Raw genomic sequence first — 16,250 nt, forward strand, 5'->3', positions numbered from 1 at the left:
TAATGATGAATAAAAGGTGAATTTAGGGTTTTATAAGTGTTCCATCTGTTGCTTTTAACCATGAAAAGTGAAGAAAGTGAACTCACACAAAAGTCACGGTGCACAAACAGTAGAGAATATGCTGTAATGCTTGATTTTTACATATTACTACTGCACAATACTTTATTATTTGATCATTTCCACAGTGTTTCTTTCATACCGATGATTTTCTACATGACAATACACTGGCTGTCTGTAATTTGATCAATTTAGAGTGAGTCAAACTCTGAGAGTCAAACTCTGCAATTATGTACAAAAAGTTGTTTTTTAGGGGTCAAAAAACAGCATCATCTGATCCTCTTAAATGTTATTTTTACGATAGGTTGCATTGCAGAAAGTGTTCAACTTTGCCACCTCCAACATCTTTGAGACGTGTGTGTCGGGCAGGATGGTGGCCGACATGTGCAGAGCTGCAGCAAAGGTGTGTGTGTTTGTGTATATCAGGCGGCGCTCTTTATCTCTGCATGTTACTTTTTTCCTTTAATAAGGCAGATTGTCTGAATTTCGACTACTGATCTTCAAACAAATGCAAAACAGAAGGCAGCCTTGTTGACTGCCAAGTTTCATATGCTGATATGTTGAAGATACAGTTACATAAAAATATTGTCTGCTCTGTTCATGCATGATATAGAGTCATTTTTCATCAGTTTTGCATTTTTCAGTTCAGTTAGATGCAAATTTACTGCATTATGTCTTCATTTTGATGGTTTATTTTGCCTAGTTTTCTGCATGCCTGCACTTGGGCATCTAACCATGCTTCTGTGTGTTTGCATGCCTTTTGCATGTGCACTTGTGTGTCTGTGTTTGCAGTGTCATCCTGCTGAGTCTCTCCGTCTGTTCGTCCCTCACTGCTGCAGCGTCATCTTCCACATTACTGACAGTCAGTACCACACTGTGTGTGTATGTAGAGCAGTCTGGTGTGTTTGTGTGTCTGCGTGCGAGTGTGTGTCGAGCAGACGTAACCGAGCTCGCATTAAGACTGCTCAAGGTCCCTAGAATCTAATGAGCTTTTAACAAGTTCATTCAGAAGTTTATTCACTGCTAAATGAAGCCTGCAGCTCGCACAGTAAAGATGCATCTTCATTCGTCAGGTTTTCTACACATTATATCAGATTGCAGTGATCTAAGAACACTGAAGAGGCTTTATGAGACACACTGGGAAGTTATTAGACTATCTGAAATCCAAACAGGAAAATAAAGACTTTTGTTATTCATGCTCTGCCTTGGAAAAGTTGTCTTTTAGCAGCTGGGGAACAAACAAATTTAAAGAACACTTACATCTGAATTGATAAGGTTGCTAAGCCTGCACAGACTATCATATAGTAGCTACAGAGAGCTGCATGCAATTGAAAATAAGTAAATAGTGACTCTTCCTTCAAATCTGTGGTTGCTTGACAACTTTTCTTTCATGACCCTAACAAATAAGAAAAAATAAAGTGTAGCATCATATAAAATTGAGACATGACTTCTCCAAACAGTGCACCACCACTCCTGTGTCAGCTAAACAGTTTTTACCTTAAAGTTGCCTTCATTTTCCAGATCTAGTTTTGACTTTTAGTCAGTTCAAACCATGTCCAGAGTTTGCAGTTTCAGTATGTTTTTGCAGCCTTACTCTGCTTCACAGGCACCAATTAGCATCACTTTCAGAGCCACAGTCAGTTCACAGAGGAGCTCGTGGTTGTTGAGTGTCACCACAAGGTTTGAAGAGTCCCAGAATGAATCGGTTTTGGAAGTGTCATCAGCGGTCAAAGCCCAGTGACTATTCTAGACCGACCTTACAAGCTCTAACCACTGAATTAAAGCCTAGTGAGTTAATGACATGCTGGGACTTAACAAGTAGAAGAGTGCCCAAACATTTTAAGTGCATGAAATAAGAATTATATAACACTTCAGCATTTGAAGAAAAGATCATTTTTAGGCACAGTTTCCTGCAGGCACTTGGTTCTCTGTTATAACATTTATCCTAATAATCCAGTCAAATTTGTGGAAGGGTTACCAAGTCTAGACAAACTGTAATGGAGCTCTGTGAAGCTTCACTTTGCAGACTTTTTAACTAAATTCTGACACTTGGATGCTCACAGTGGCAGATGTAATGTTTAGCATCTTAGTTTAGTCTATTAGGAAGTTAACATAAGCATGAAACACAGTCAAATCCGAATTTGATGGAAATGTCATTAATTTGCAGGTATTTAGACATAAACAGCAAATTAAGTTTTTAGCGTGGATCGAGAGGAAAAGTCAAGGAATCAAGATTTTACAGTTCATCTTAAGGGGATTATCATCCAATATCATAAGAAGTAGTAGCCTGACATTCCAATAGACGCACCGCCAGCTTGGTTAGAAACTGAAATGACCCCAAAATCCAGGAGAAGGAGCTCAGTCTGTCAGGGGAGCAATAAGCCACATAATTCAGCTTCTTTATGTTCGCATGTGCAGGTGAGGAGCTGGAGAGCGGAGACGAGCTGGATAAGGAGCTCTTGTGGAATCTCCAGCTGCTTTCTGAGGTGAGTGAGGGAATTATCAAGCCCCAAAGGCTTCAACACTCTAAAACGAACGTTAATCCTGCCAGTTTATTTTATCCATATTGTGCCATGAAATTTTGATTTGTAGCCTGTCGTCGTGCTCTTTCTACTACTGCGGTGATTTGGCTGCTATTCCTTTAGAATCAGTGGGAATGTGTAGAGCAAATAGACATTTTACCTGTTCTAAAATGAAATGAGGCTATAGTTGTGATATTGTAAGAGAAAAACCTGTGACCTAAAGACATTTTTTGCAGTGTACACCTTGCGCAGCCATAAATATATAAGAGCTTTGTCGTTAACCAGAACATATTGATACTCTTTCAGTTTTGTTTTATTGCTCCTGGGAGCTTAATGCAAGTGGGAGCGAGCCAGACACTGTGATTTACTGGAGAACCTCAATATTTAAGACACAACTCTCCAATGAATTGCCTGTGTGTGCATGCACTTGTGTGTGTGTGCGTGTGTGTGTGTGTGTTCTGTTTTTAGGTAACCCGTGTTGATGGTGAACAGCTGTTAAAATACCAGGGGGACCTGGAGCGTATCCTGTGTGTGTGTGTGCGCCTGCGCTGTAAACGTGCGTACACACTCGCCTGCAATCTGCTGGAGCACACACTCCGCTCGCTGTCCCTCATCTATCCCACCGAGTACCGCAGCACCTCTGGAGACTTCGACTCTGACCTCCCTATACGGGTAAACACACACACATTCATTAAAAGGTGCTCCAACATCACAAAGGAATATTACTTTAAAGGTCCCATACTGTGAACCCTTTTCACAAAATTAATGAAAGTCTCACAGGTCCCCAGAATGTGGCTTTTAGTTTGTCAGCTCAAAATACTACAAAGATGGTTCATCTTACCTTGACTGTATAAACCCTGGTTTTAGTCATATTCTAAATGGGCTGTTTTAGTGTCTGTTGTTTAAAATACAGTTGATCTGCTGTTTTCCACACCCCTTTCAGGAAGAAGACTCTCTTTGTGTCTGCAAAACAACCACATGGCAGCCAACACTGACTTTCTGTCCCTTGTAATTTTTCTCTGAGAGATCATTTTTGTAACATCACAGATTCTAAGATCAGTTGTTTAGTGGTGCAGAGCAGCAGCTTAGAAATAACTCTGCAGTGACTGCTGGTTAATATGTCGTCTTAATGGGCTTTCAGTCACTGTTTCATATTTGTTCCATTGTCTAACAACAAAAACTGATAATTTTGCAAATAAGAAAGCAACCTTGTTAGGAACTCAGCTGTATAAAATTGCAGTATTATGTGAGCACAGAGAGCAGGAGAGAAGTAAACAGATGGCTGATTTTAGGTTGCACTAAAGCACAACAGGCCACATGAAATACAGTAACCTACTCAGTCCTTGTTTACTGGTTTCAAGTCTGTCTTAAAGTTTCCACCATTTCCGAATGTCTCTCAGCTTTACAGAGCTTTGACTTGTGGTCATATGATTTAAGCTAATTTAACATTAGCCACATTAGCCCCACAACACCTAACACTATGGATTTTCCCATTGTAATCCAAGTAATCCATCAAATCGTCAGTTCCTTAGATGATGGGAGTGCATGAAAACTCTTGTGTTCACTCTTGTAGCCAACAGCAGAACAGTTAATGAGCTTTGCTTGTGGCTGAGACATTTTAGAGTTTGCAAAAGCAGCTTGAGAAAGTAAATTAACCTGGAGGACTGTGAGGCAGCTGAATGGCTCACCTCAAAAGCAGCAATCAGTAAAGGGGACACGATTATGGACATTCTTAGCTAGACAACTATTAGTTCCTCAATTCCTATGTAGAAACTGAATAAAACTCTTTCTGGCTTGCAAAGCTGGATGTGGGGGCCTAGAGGAATGGCAGTAGTAAGTGTCATCATGTTCTCACAGCTTTTATTTTATACCTCCAAGATGTTAAGCCATACAAAACACAATAAAAATGGATTCTCACCTTATGGGAAGACACAAAGCAGTAACTACTGTTATTTAATCGTACAAACTGACTCTCAAGTTAAATCCAGTTCCATGACTTTTACTGCAGTTTCATTTATGTCTTTTCTGGAAACATTCACATATATAAACTTGTCATTGCGGTGTTTTGTCAGCTTCATGCTGTCTTTCACAGTTCGCTTTAAAATGGGATGGTATAGGTGTGATAACTGCAGTACATTTTCCATTTTCAAAGAAAAAAATGAAACAATTAGATGGCTACACTGCGGCAACATACAATGCCTAATGGTGCTTGTTCTCAGTCACCATCTCTCTATTGATTTAGACTGCAAGTTGCTTTCTTTGCATGAAAAGTAACCACATCTGTGTTGTTAGAGTATACGAAGAGGGAAAACAGTGAATAAGGGAAAAGAAAGAACATATCGATTGGTACACAATCTGCTTATTCTCTGTGAAAGAAAATGCACAGTGAACTGTAAACATACCTGCCCTGCCTGGAAGCCCCCAAAGCATCACAGATTTGCCTCAGATTTTTTTCCGAATTTTCTCCAGGTTTGCTTTTTTTTCCTCCACATTGCCTCTCCAGGTCTGTAAAAATCCATAAACACAAGTACAATCAGAAGGAAAAATAATCTTTGTATGAGCTGCTTTTGAGCCAAAAAGCATGAAAACAACTCGTATAAGAATCTGTGTGTTACAAAATGATTCATTACACAGTATGTACTAATAAAATGAGACTATTGTACTAAGCAAAACATACTAAATTGGAATTTGTTTTGCTAAATTCCCCCATTGAGCTAAATCCCTTCTTAGTTGTAGATTATCTCATTTTATTTTTACCCTACTGTGATGATTCTGTAAAATCATCAACCTTTTCTATTAAGGTGGAAGCTGCAGTAGCTGTTGCTAGGAGCCGCTGTCCACATTTATCAAAGAGAAATGTTTTCAGATGTGATACTTCTGCACCTTGTACAACTCGGTGATTCTCTATAAGTAAGAATTATTCCATTATAGTGAACACTGTAGTCTTAACCTTGCTGCAGTCTGTTACCAAGTGAAACCAGCTACAAGCAAGCAGCTCCTATAATTTAAGCTTACTGTGTTTTATTAGTGATAACATTGGATTTTATGTTGATGATGGTGTATTTGGGGTATTTGGGGCAATAATCTGTTGGCATGTTTGCAATTAAGCAACATAGAATTTCAAGTTGGAGGTTGAAATATGTGTTGTGAAGCTCTGACTATTCAGCAGGATAATGATAACTATGAAAATATGGTGTGAAAAAGATAAAGATTTAAGTGATCAGTTGACATCAGCCACCAAAAGTTGTTGGTCAGTGCAGAACAACTGAGAATGTAGCTGCAAAACCCCTGAGAAAGGGGTGATTTCTTTGCTTGTAAGCTGAACTTTTCATTTTCAATAGCAGAAAAGTGTTAAATTCCTCTTTTTCAAAAGTTGCATAATCTTGCTTTAAGTTCTAGGACGGCTTCTTTTATGTCCTTGTACTTTTGTGGTAGCAGCAGACGAACTGAAGCTTCGTGCCCTGCAGTATTTCTGTCATCCCCCAAGAGAAAAGCATCTCTGGAATATTTTTTTCAAAGCCTTGATAATATTTTTTTTGTCCTGTGTGTTTTTTTTTTTTCCGTTCACCAGTGTGGGAAAGTGTGTTTCTATTTTGATGTCTAGGTGGCAGTAATTACTGCAGCGTTCCTCCGCCTGCTTTTCTTTTCAAATACCAACCTCTTTTTTATGTGCAGTTCACGGCCACCGATTCTGTATTTCATTCAGATTTGATTTTCTTTGAATTTCTTTCATTTTTTAAAGTGCTTTGCTAGTTGGATTCATCTGCTGGTCTGTCATCTGATAGTATCTAAATCAGTTTTCTGCATGATTTGTTCCCTTCTCTCCATTGAGTGGTGTCCTTATGCTTTCAAATACTTCAATGCCGGTGGATGACACAGGTCTGCGGTTTGGAGGCTGATTGGTCACGCTGGTTTGCTTGCCAGTTGTTCCAGTGGAGGAAAAAAAATCTGGCAGCAGCTCTGTGCAACTTTCTGAGAGAATGCTCTGCTTCTTCTCTTCTGCAGGACTGGGGAAGAGCAGGAGATGTGGCGGCGTTGGGTGTGAGTTGGCACGTGCCCAGTCAGGAGGAGGAGGACTTTGTTTTCCAGCTGCTGTCCCACCTCCTGCACCCTGAGCTGCAGCGAATCAAGGGTCACATCTCTGGAGATCAGCCAATGAGCAGGTGTGCTGTCGTTTGTTTTAGCTGCACAGACGCAATCAGGCACGCAGTCAAACAAAACAGCCTCCCAGTGCTGATTGATGACATTTCCCTGCGTCCAAGCCTGACCTAACATCTGTTTTAAATACCTGCCTGTAAGAGTTTTGATGGAGCCCAATCAGGAGAGTCGAACTTGGCTGCCAGAAGTGTTGAAATGGCTCATAAACCTGCACACACACGTCTATGGGAGGATTGTAAATGTGTGGTTTCATTCACAGGGAGGATTTGTTGCAGAGTCTCGCTATTGTGCAGCACTGCCTCCTCGGAGCTGGAAGTATACTGCCCCCTTTGGATGGACTCCACGTCTCTGACCTGTGAGACCTGCACACATCTTCAGAAACGCACATTTTCACGCAATCTTGTCACGTTTTCACTCACTTTTTTTTTCTTTTTTGCCTCTTCTCAGGGTGCCCTCCATGGTGAATCTGGGCGAGATCAAGCTTCATATAGGTGTTCACTACGGTAAGAAAACAGAAAAGCAGCCATGTAGCACACACACACAAGCAGTCATCAGCTTCTGTAGGCGATAAGGCTGCTCATCCTGCATTCTGTGTCCATACGGGACGTCTGTGTGTCTCCTCCCCTCCAGATGATTCACGGGAGAACTACAGAGAGTCCATCTGCCAAACCATGAGACTGCTGCTACGTGAGTGAAGATTTTAACTTAACCCGCACTCGTTCCATTTGACATGTGATCGCAATGCACAATTTATCTATATCCTACTTTCCCCGATCCAGATCACATCCTGGAACACTCGGAGGATGATACAAAGTCACTGTTCGTCATCATTAAGGTGTCCAGAGCTTGCCATTTCTCTGTTATTCATGTATGAAATGTTATTATTCCATCCCGTCCTCGTAGGCCTGCAGGGGTCTCACAGCGGCCTTCTGTCTGTCCATCTCACTGCAGATCATCAGTGACCTCATGTTTTTCCGAGGAACTCACAAGAAGGAGTTTGACTCACGCTGGAAAAGCTTCACTCTTGTCAAGAAGTCCATGGAAAACAGGGTGAGTTGGAAAAGTTTCACAAGGCTGCCGACAGTTGTCAGATTCAATCAGTAAACGCGGGGTGATTTGAGTATGTTGAAAATGTTGCCTTTCCTTCTCTCTCTGCAGCTTCATGGGAAAAAGCAGCACATTCGAGCGCTGCTGATTGACCGAGTTTTACTCCAGCACGAGGTTCGTTTAAGGACACAGACTGTAGCTGTATGTGAAATAAAATGCCTTCTGTTATTCTCAGTCTGAATAGGGCATTTGTGAATGTATATATACATGTATTGAATTTCTATGTCGCAATTGTATTTGTGTGTGAATAGATGAGAAAGCTGGTGGTTGAAGGCAGTGAATATAAAGTGGTTCATCAGGAGCTGCTGTGTGATCTGCTCCTGCTTTCTACCAGCACTTACAGCCAGGTAAAAAAAAAAAAATAAGAAAAAAAACTGACACAGCACATGTTAATTAAATAATTTTCATATCAGAACATCTGCTGGCTCCCATTTTCATGATGGCATTAACATAAATATCTCTGGTGGAATGGAGGCTAATTGAGGATGCATGTATGTGTGTGTGTGCATCTGTGTTTCTTTGCATGTGTCCTTGCAGGTGCGTAGCAGAGCGCAGAATGTGCTGATGGCCGCCCTGGGAACCTTCAGCTTCTCCTACAGAGACCTGATCCCCCGAATCCTGCAACTGCTGTCGCCACAACACACCACTGGGACGCAGCAGCAGTTTAAGGTACCACACACACACACACACACACACACACACACACACACACACCTACACACACACACACACACACACACACACACACACACACACACACACACACACACACACACCTACACACACACACACACACACACACACACACACACACACACACACACACACACACACCTACACACCTACACACAAACACACACACACACACACACACACACACCTACACACCTACACACCTACACACACACACACACACACACACACACACACACACACACACACACACACACACACACACACACACACACACACACTCACTCATGCACATTCATAAAACACACATGCTCGCTCACACTGGCCACTCTCCGTGGTGCTGAAATTTGAAGCCAGTTCAAAACGGTGTCCTCAGCATGCATTTGACAAGTTCTCCGGCTTCCCTTCACTGCTTTCCTGTGGCCTTCAGCACTGAATTTTAAAGTTTCACTGTTTGTTTTTTAAGCAGGTAGGCCTTGCCCCGTCCTACATTGTTACACTTGTCCTTTGTTGCACTCCTGCTTATAGCTTGAGATCTGCTTCCCAGTTTTTGCTGACTGTCCCCAGGGCTGCAGGCAGAGGCTGAGAGGCCATTTACTGTCAAGGCACCAGCACTCTGGATAAGACTTACAGTGCAAACTGGGAAAATGAAATCAGTGTCCTCCTTTATAAACTCCTCTACAGACCTAGTCCCACAAACTGGCTCTTTTTTTTTACCTTTTCTACATTGAAAAATATTACTAGTTTTATGGTAAAGTTCTGACAGCAGTGGTTGCTGATTCTCTATATGTTACAAAATTATTAATTACACCGTGTGTACTAATAGAGTTAGGCTATTGTACTAAGCAAAACACACTAAATTGGAATTCATTTTACTAAACTCCCCCATTGAACTAATTCCCTCAATTTATGGTAAAGAAATGCATTGATGCTGTTGATTTTATGGTTAAAAAAAATGTGCTTCATTTCATATTTTACGCTAAAAAAGGTTTTAACCTTTAAAATATTGAAAATTTACACAAAAATACCATATAAAATGAAGTTTGTGTAACCTATTATAAATATTACAGCATTTTTTCCATTATCAGCACAACAGTTTGTGTATTTAACATTAAATACATGTATTTTTAGCTATAATGTGGTTATTATTTTTTAATTTTAATTTGACTGGTAACAAACTGTAATTTTTACGGCAAATAAATCAACACAACAATATGTACATCTACCTGTGAAAAATTATATTCTTTTGAGAAATAACTGCAAAAATCACAGTATTGATTTGAAATTTCCCTTTAAATAACTGTGCAAGAGTAGAGAAATGTATTTTTTTCAAGAGAATTTTTTTTTTTTTAAACAAAGCTTTCTGCTAATTACCTTATTTACGAGGATTCAGTGTCATATAAACAACATCAAACTGTTTTAGAGGTTGCAGATTTTTACCGTCATGGTTCGACAGTTTTTCACTGTAAAATTTTACAAACATTTTTTACAGTGTACTCACAAAAAAACAGGTTTGTTTGTAAAAATCTAAATGCATTTTGAATGTTTTATCACTTTAAAACAATTAGGTCATTTTTGTTATTATACATGATAACATGCTAATTCTGTGCAATGCTGTTGCCAAAATACTGAAGCTAGAGCTAAAAAGTTAGCATTGCTGCTAGTTAAGACCCATGTAGAAGATGTGGATCACTAATAACACAATTGTGAGAATCATTTCATGGATAAAACTAACAGAGATGCCATTGTTCAGTCTCCTTTTTGATGTTGTTTTCCTTTGTTTGCACACCTTTTTTACATCTATTTACACTGATGTCATAGACTGAGTTGCAAAGTCAAACACCACAGCGTCATTGTGGACACACAATATGAATAAGGAGATCCCAGTAACTTTAAGGAAGCAATTTGTTTCGATTTGCAGCAAAAAATATGCTGTTCATAGGCAGTCATACCACAGATCTAACACTACCAGAGGAATAAAATGTACATATGGTGCAGCATTGCTTTTGTATGTCAGGTTTGGTCGATGTAACCCTGGTGTTTTAATCAAAAATGCATGTAAGATTTCTCTATGTCTTCCAGCGTTAGCCACCCGGTTGCTCACTCCTGCAAAAATTATTGTACAAGCCACACAAACAAGAAATTAATGATTTATTGGTCGTATTTTCATATTTCATAATGTTTGGCTTTTACAAGAGATGTTGTTTTATGCAGGATGATTGACCAGTGAATTTAAATGCATTGACACACTGTTCACTGGATAATTGAGCAAAAGGGTTTATTTAGGAGTCTGATACTAAAGGTCAGCTTACAACGTGACATATTTTTATCATCGCACAAGAAAAATGCTGTTAAATTGGGACAACTTTCATGATACAGATTCATAGAGGAGGTAAAATAGGCAAACAGTGTGTAATATATAACACAGATTGATACCTGTTTTCTTTCATTCTCACCTGCTGTGGCATTTTAATTGAAAACTGCAACTGAAGACAGCCTCAACACAAACACCCTTTTTAATACAATGTGGTCACGTGACATTTCCCGACTTCATGAATTCTTCTTCTGAATGCTCCGATATAAATAATTGACCAGTGTTTGCAGATTATTTGAGGTGCAAAGATACACCAGTGGTGCCCTTCAGATTCAGACAAAAGGCCACATTTCTCTGATGCATTCAGAGGAGCCTTTTGAAAAGGGAATGGCCGTGTCAGCCCCATTTTTTCACATTTGCTCTATAAATGCAGCCCCGGGGCATATAACTCTTCATTTGCAAGTTCCTTTGATGTTCATATGTGTGTGTGTGCTGTTCAGGGTGCTCTGTACTGCCTCCTGGGGGTGCACAGTGGCGTTTGTCTGGCCAGTACGAGGGACTGGGACTGTGTCGGGGCGGTGTGGCCCGCTCTGGTCTGCTGTGGATTGTCGCCCTCTATGAACCTGGAGAAGCCATCTATTGGTCGACTGCTCGATGACATCGCAGACAGGATCCATCGCCAGCACGACACCATCGGCATCTACTTCACTGTGAGTCACAGTTTCAGCCAATATGCTGTTCTCATCTGTTGTTTTTTATCTTTAAATTGCTCCACTTGGTCCTGTTTCGCCTCTAGGTGTCCGAGGGATGTGTAGAGATAGCCAATGAAATCGCACAATCTGAAAATCCCACGCCTTGTTTGGAGGCACCATCCAAAGAGGAGATGAAGGAGGGGCAGCAACGTCAGCGAATCAGGAATGTGGTTGCTGCACGGTAGGACTATAAGCTGTGTTCCATCGAGTGTTGTTACTGGTTCATTTAAGATAAAGAAGAACTAGAAGGCCATCTTAGCCTGCATTATTATTATTATTAGGGGTTGTAAAAGGCAACTGGACCTCTATTTTTGGCTCTTGAAGATGTTTCACCTCTCACCCAATAAGCTTCTGACTGATGGGGAGTCCCAGATATAAATATAGTTGCCCCCCAAATCACTTACTAATGGCCCGGTAGTGTCGCTGACAGATCTCAAAGTGTAAAGGGTAATGAAACTGCCTCATCAAGGATGACTAAAGGTGTTGGTGGTGAAACTCTCCGGGGAGGGATCTAAAGACTGCAAGTACCTGATAAGTTATCTAGAAAGGCTACATCTTCTGTTTAGAGATGCTGTTCCATTTATGTCTTCTGTGTTATCTGTACAGAATGTGTTCTCAAAAGCCTCCTTTATCCTTTAGATAAAGGTTGTCTAAAGGATAAATCTATACACCGCTTGATCCTCATTAGGGTCGTGAAGGGACTTGAGTCTATCCCAGCTGACTGAGGGTGAAGGCAGGGGACACCCTGGACAGGTCACCAGTCTGTCACAGGGCTATATATAGAGACAAACAAGCACACTCACATTCACACGTACAGACAAGATAAGATAAGATAAGATAAGATAAGATAAAATAAGATAAGATAAGATAAGATCTACTTTAGTATTTAGAATTATCGATTAACCTCAGTATGTTGTTGGACTGTCGGAGGAAGCCGAAGAACCCGGACAAAAACCCACAGGGAGAACATGCAAACTCCATGCGTAAAGATTCCACGCCCAAGCTGGGATGCAAACTGGGGATCTTCTAGCTGCAAGGCGATGGTGCTAACCACCGAGCTACTGCGCAGCCCTGGATTACATATCTTACATTATGCACTCCTCGCTGCATTCCACTGCATATACATCAAGACAAAGAATGAAAAAAGTCCAGTTGCCTCATACAGAAACTCTTAGAATTACCATGACCTGTTTGACTGAGAATCTGCACAAACATAGGGTTATTACTGCTGACTAATGCTTGCTTTTCTTTTGCACAGAAAATACGAGAAGCTAGTCAACGACCTCTTGGACTGCCTTGAAGACCGAGACTTGTAGGTTCCTTTTCCATTTGTATATGAGTTATGCATTCAGTGTATTGATGTGTATATAAAATGTCAGTACACACTGAGTTATGTTACATATTCTGTGTCTTTTATGCATTAATAACCAGTAAAGGAGCTTTTCTCCTCCTCAGTGATGTTAGCCTGTATTGCCAGTAGAAAATAGATATTTAAAGTAGTCAATGGAGGAGATACTTGGTGAAATGATACTACACTGCAATACAAAATAGTTGTTTTTCACGAGGCCTGTTTGCATTTATGTCTGTTTGTATTTCAGGCCCTGGAAGTTTGAGCACATGGCCACAGACTTGTTGTCTCTCCAGCTGAGAGATGATCACCCACTTCCCCCCGATGCCGTCCTCTACTTCACACAGAGCCTCGTGCACGACTCCATCAGCATACGCAAGGTCTGCAGCTGTGTATGTTTATGTCTATGTGAGCTTTTGTTCTAGTGGATAAAATGCAAACACTTTATGGTAAAATATCTCACTTTCCACTGGTGTTATAAGAATGGAAATGGGATGGTAAAAAGCCTTCTTTTGTTGTTCATCAGGTGTGAGATGCACTTGACATCAGAAATCCCTCCTCTCATGCTAGAGCAGCTCATAAACAGAAATATTTAAATTCCACTCACATGCATGGATTCAGTCATGGTTGAAGAACAAATGCTGTGCCCCACTTTTGTAATATATGCTATGCAGTATGCACCATATATAGGGTGACCAGATCTCAATAAACCAATTGTGGGACAAAGAGCATATTTGTGTGGGACAATGTGGGACACCTTACCAAAGCTGAGAGGGGGTCTTGCATGTACTGTGTCGCTTCACGTTATATTCCCCACCGTGTGAAACGGAAAACGAACTCTGGCAAACTTGACAGAAAACTCTCTGAGAATCGCCTTGCACCGGCTTCATCCAGAGATATGTAGTTTCCCAGTCTTTGTTGAAGCTGCATCTCCTCTTCTTTCTGTACTTTCCATTATCTCCCCCAAAATCCATAGTTCAGTGTTTGTGTCTGCTTTGTGGTGTTTTGCGACCGGTCGCCACTGGCACAATTTACGGCAGCTGACAACAAGGTGCGGCAGCAAGACACTGACAGGTTAATCTGGTTGTGATCGCACATCTGCGCTGTTTGACTAACATAGAAAAAAGCCAGATAAAAAACAAAACTCCCAGCGTCTGTCCTTTAGAGTTTTAACTTTTGAAAATTATAGCTGCCAATCAAAATGCGGGACAGCGTCTCAATGGGTGGGACGTGGAAAAAGGGATGAAAATGCTGTGCAGTTCCGCACAAAGTGGGACACTTGGTCACCCTAACCATATAGTAATATTTATAGTGTACTAATTATGCAGGTAGCTTACAAGAAATAGCTTTACCTGTTCAAACTAGCAAGAAATAAAGTGTGCACACTGTAAGAGAGAAATTTATATTTTGATTGTTAGTTTTTCCTTCATAATGCCCCTTCCCAGCAGGTGGAGATCTTATTTCACTACAGTCAGTCATATCTTGTATAAACCATTAATATCAGTGTTCTGCCTCGTCTGTGCAGCAGATGGTCACACTGAGCCTGACAGCAGCTGCAGCACAACACAAGAGCCACACACTTTGAACAACAGCTCACATTAGCTTTCCTGCTAAAGTCATCTTGTCCTGCACTTGAGCTTGTTGGACAAGTGACCAAACTAACATTCACTTGTGTAAAGTGCTCCACTAATCAGTCTGCAGGAGACCTCATACCTCATTTATTTGTTAGCTGCAGCATATTAAACAGCATTTAAGCAAACCTGCAAATGTCACTTAAGTTAAGTGAAATGCTGATGTGCTTCTTATTCTTCAAAATGACTGCTGATAACATGCAGTCGGTCCACACCTGGTTATTTATACTCACATTCTTCATGGCTTCCTACAGCGTATACTGCTGATGTGGGAAAATTTGACAAAATGTGGTTTCAGTTCGACTAAAAGTCAAATTTTTTTCGATATTTCTTTTTTTAAATTTCAAAATCCATCAAAATGTAAACAAAAAAATAAACATTTAAAGTAAACGGTGAGTTTACATCCAAATATAAAATAACAATTAAAACTTGTAGTGATAAATAACTTTTTAAAAAAGAAATTAGATTTTTTTTGACAGAAAAAGACAGTTAAAATACCATTTTTCACAAATTTATCACAATTTCACAAATGTTTCTTTTTATGTGGTAGATGAAACTGTCAAAATCAAGTTTATTACTGTAAAAATATTTCTAAAACTGAATACAATCAAGAGAGAATGAAATATGTTTCTGTAATTTACTGTACATTTGTTTGTTAAATGAGAGATATGTTGTACAATTACAGGTTTCACAACAAAAATGTTGAATGAATGTGCTTTCATCAGTAATATAAGTATAATGTGTATGTGTAATGTGTATAAGAACTTACAATCTCTCAAAAATAGTATACTACTATCCATCCATCCATCCATCCATCCATCCATCCATCATCATCCATCCATCCATCCATCCATCCATCCATCCATCCATCCATCCATCCATCCATCATCCATCCATCCATCCATCCATCCATCCATCCATCCATCCATCCATCCATCCATCCATCCATCCATCATCCATCCATCCATCATCCATCATCATCCATCCATCCATCATCCATCCATCATCCATCCATCCATCCATCCATCATCCATCATCATCCATCCATCCATCATCATCCATCCATCCATCCATCCATCATCCATCCATCCATCATCCATCATCATCCATCCATCCATCATCCATCCATCATCCATCCATCCATCCATCCATCATCCATCATCCATCATCATCCATCCATCCATCCATCCATCATCATCCATCCATCCATCCATCCATCCATCATCCATCCATCCATCCATCCATCCATCCATCCATCCATCCATCCATCATCCATCCATCCATCATCCATCATCATCCATTCATCCATCCATCCATCCATCCATCATCCATCCATCATCCATCCATCCATCATCCATCCATCATCCATCCATCATCCATCCATCCATCCATCATCCATCCATCCATCCATCCATCCATCCATCCATCCATCCATCATCCATCCATCCATCCATCCATCCATCCATCCATCCATCCATCCATCTATCTTGTCTGTATTTAATTTCCTTTTCTTTGTTCAAACATCTCTTCTTAATTTGATTCCTTCTTTTTCTTGTTCTTGAATTAATTCTTATGTACACATCCTTTATCTCTATCTTTATCTTCTTATTACTCCTATTTTTACATATTTTCCGTGCCAGTCGTGTCCTTTACATTCTTCTTTCTGGT

The 16,250-nt window shown here is 40.3% G+C and overlaps 1 protein-coding gene across 1 annotated transcript in view; it reads left to right on the forward strand.

Moving 5' to 3' along the window:
* The window catches only part of LOC111568273 (proteasome activator complex subunit 4B-like), a 52,259-nt gene that overhangs the window by 19,662 nt on the left and 16,347 nt on the right, over positions 1 to 16,250 (forward strand). Inside the window, exons 16-32 of the mRNA XM_055004210.1 lie at positions 362 to 460; positions 850 to 919; positions 2,476 to 2,543; positions 3,048 to 3,251; positions 6,585 to 6,742; positions 6,997 to 7,092; positions 7,185 to 7,240; positions 7,368 to 7,424; positions 7,517 to 7,572; positions 7,689 to 7,787; positions 7,896 to 7,958; positions 8,096 to 8,191; positions 8,382 to 8,513; positions 11,352 to 11,561; positions 11,648 to 11,784; positions 12,862 to 12,915; positions 13,202 to 13,331. Of these exons, the coding sequence (XP_054860185.1) occupies positions 362 to 460; positions 850 to 919; positions 2,476 to 2,543; positions 3,048 to 3,251; positions 6,585 to 6,742; positions 6,997 to 7,092; positions 7,185 to 7,240; positions 7,368 to 7,424; positions 7,517 to 7,572; positions 7,689 to 7,787; positions 7,896 to 7,958; positions 8,096 to 8,191; positions 8,382 to 8,513; positions 11,352 to 11,561; positions 11,648 to 11,784; positions 12,862 to 12,915; positions 13,202 to 13,331 (1,785 nt within the window). The remainder of the gene's footprint in view (positions 1 to 361; positions 461 to 849; positions 920 to 2,475; positions 2,544 to 3,047; positions 3,252 to 6,584; positions 6,743 to 6,996; positions 7,093 to 7,184; positions 7,241 to 7,367; positions 7,425 to 7,516; positions 7,573 to 7,688; positions 7,788 to 7,895; positions 7,959 to 8,095; positions 8,192 to 8,381; positions 8,514 to 11,351; positions 11,562 to 11,647; positions 11,785 to 12,861; positions 12,916 to 13,201; positions 13,332 to 16,250) is intronic.

The sequence above is a fragment of the Amphiprion ocellaris genome, chromosome 18 (assembly GCF_022539595.1).
Source record: "Amphiprion ocellaris isolate individual 3 ecotype Okinawa chromosome 18, ASM2253959v1, whole genome shotgun sequence".
Lineage (NCBI taxonomy): Eukaryota > Metazoa > Chordata > Actinopteri > Pomacentridae > Amphiprion > Amphiprion ocellaris.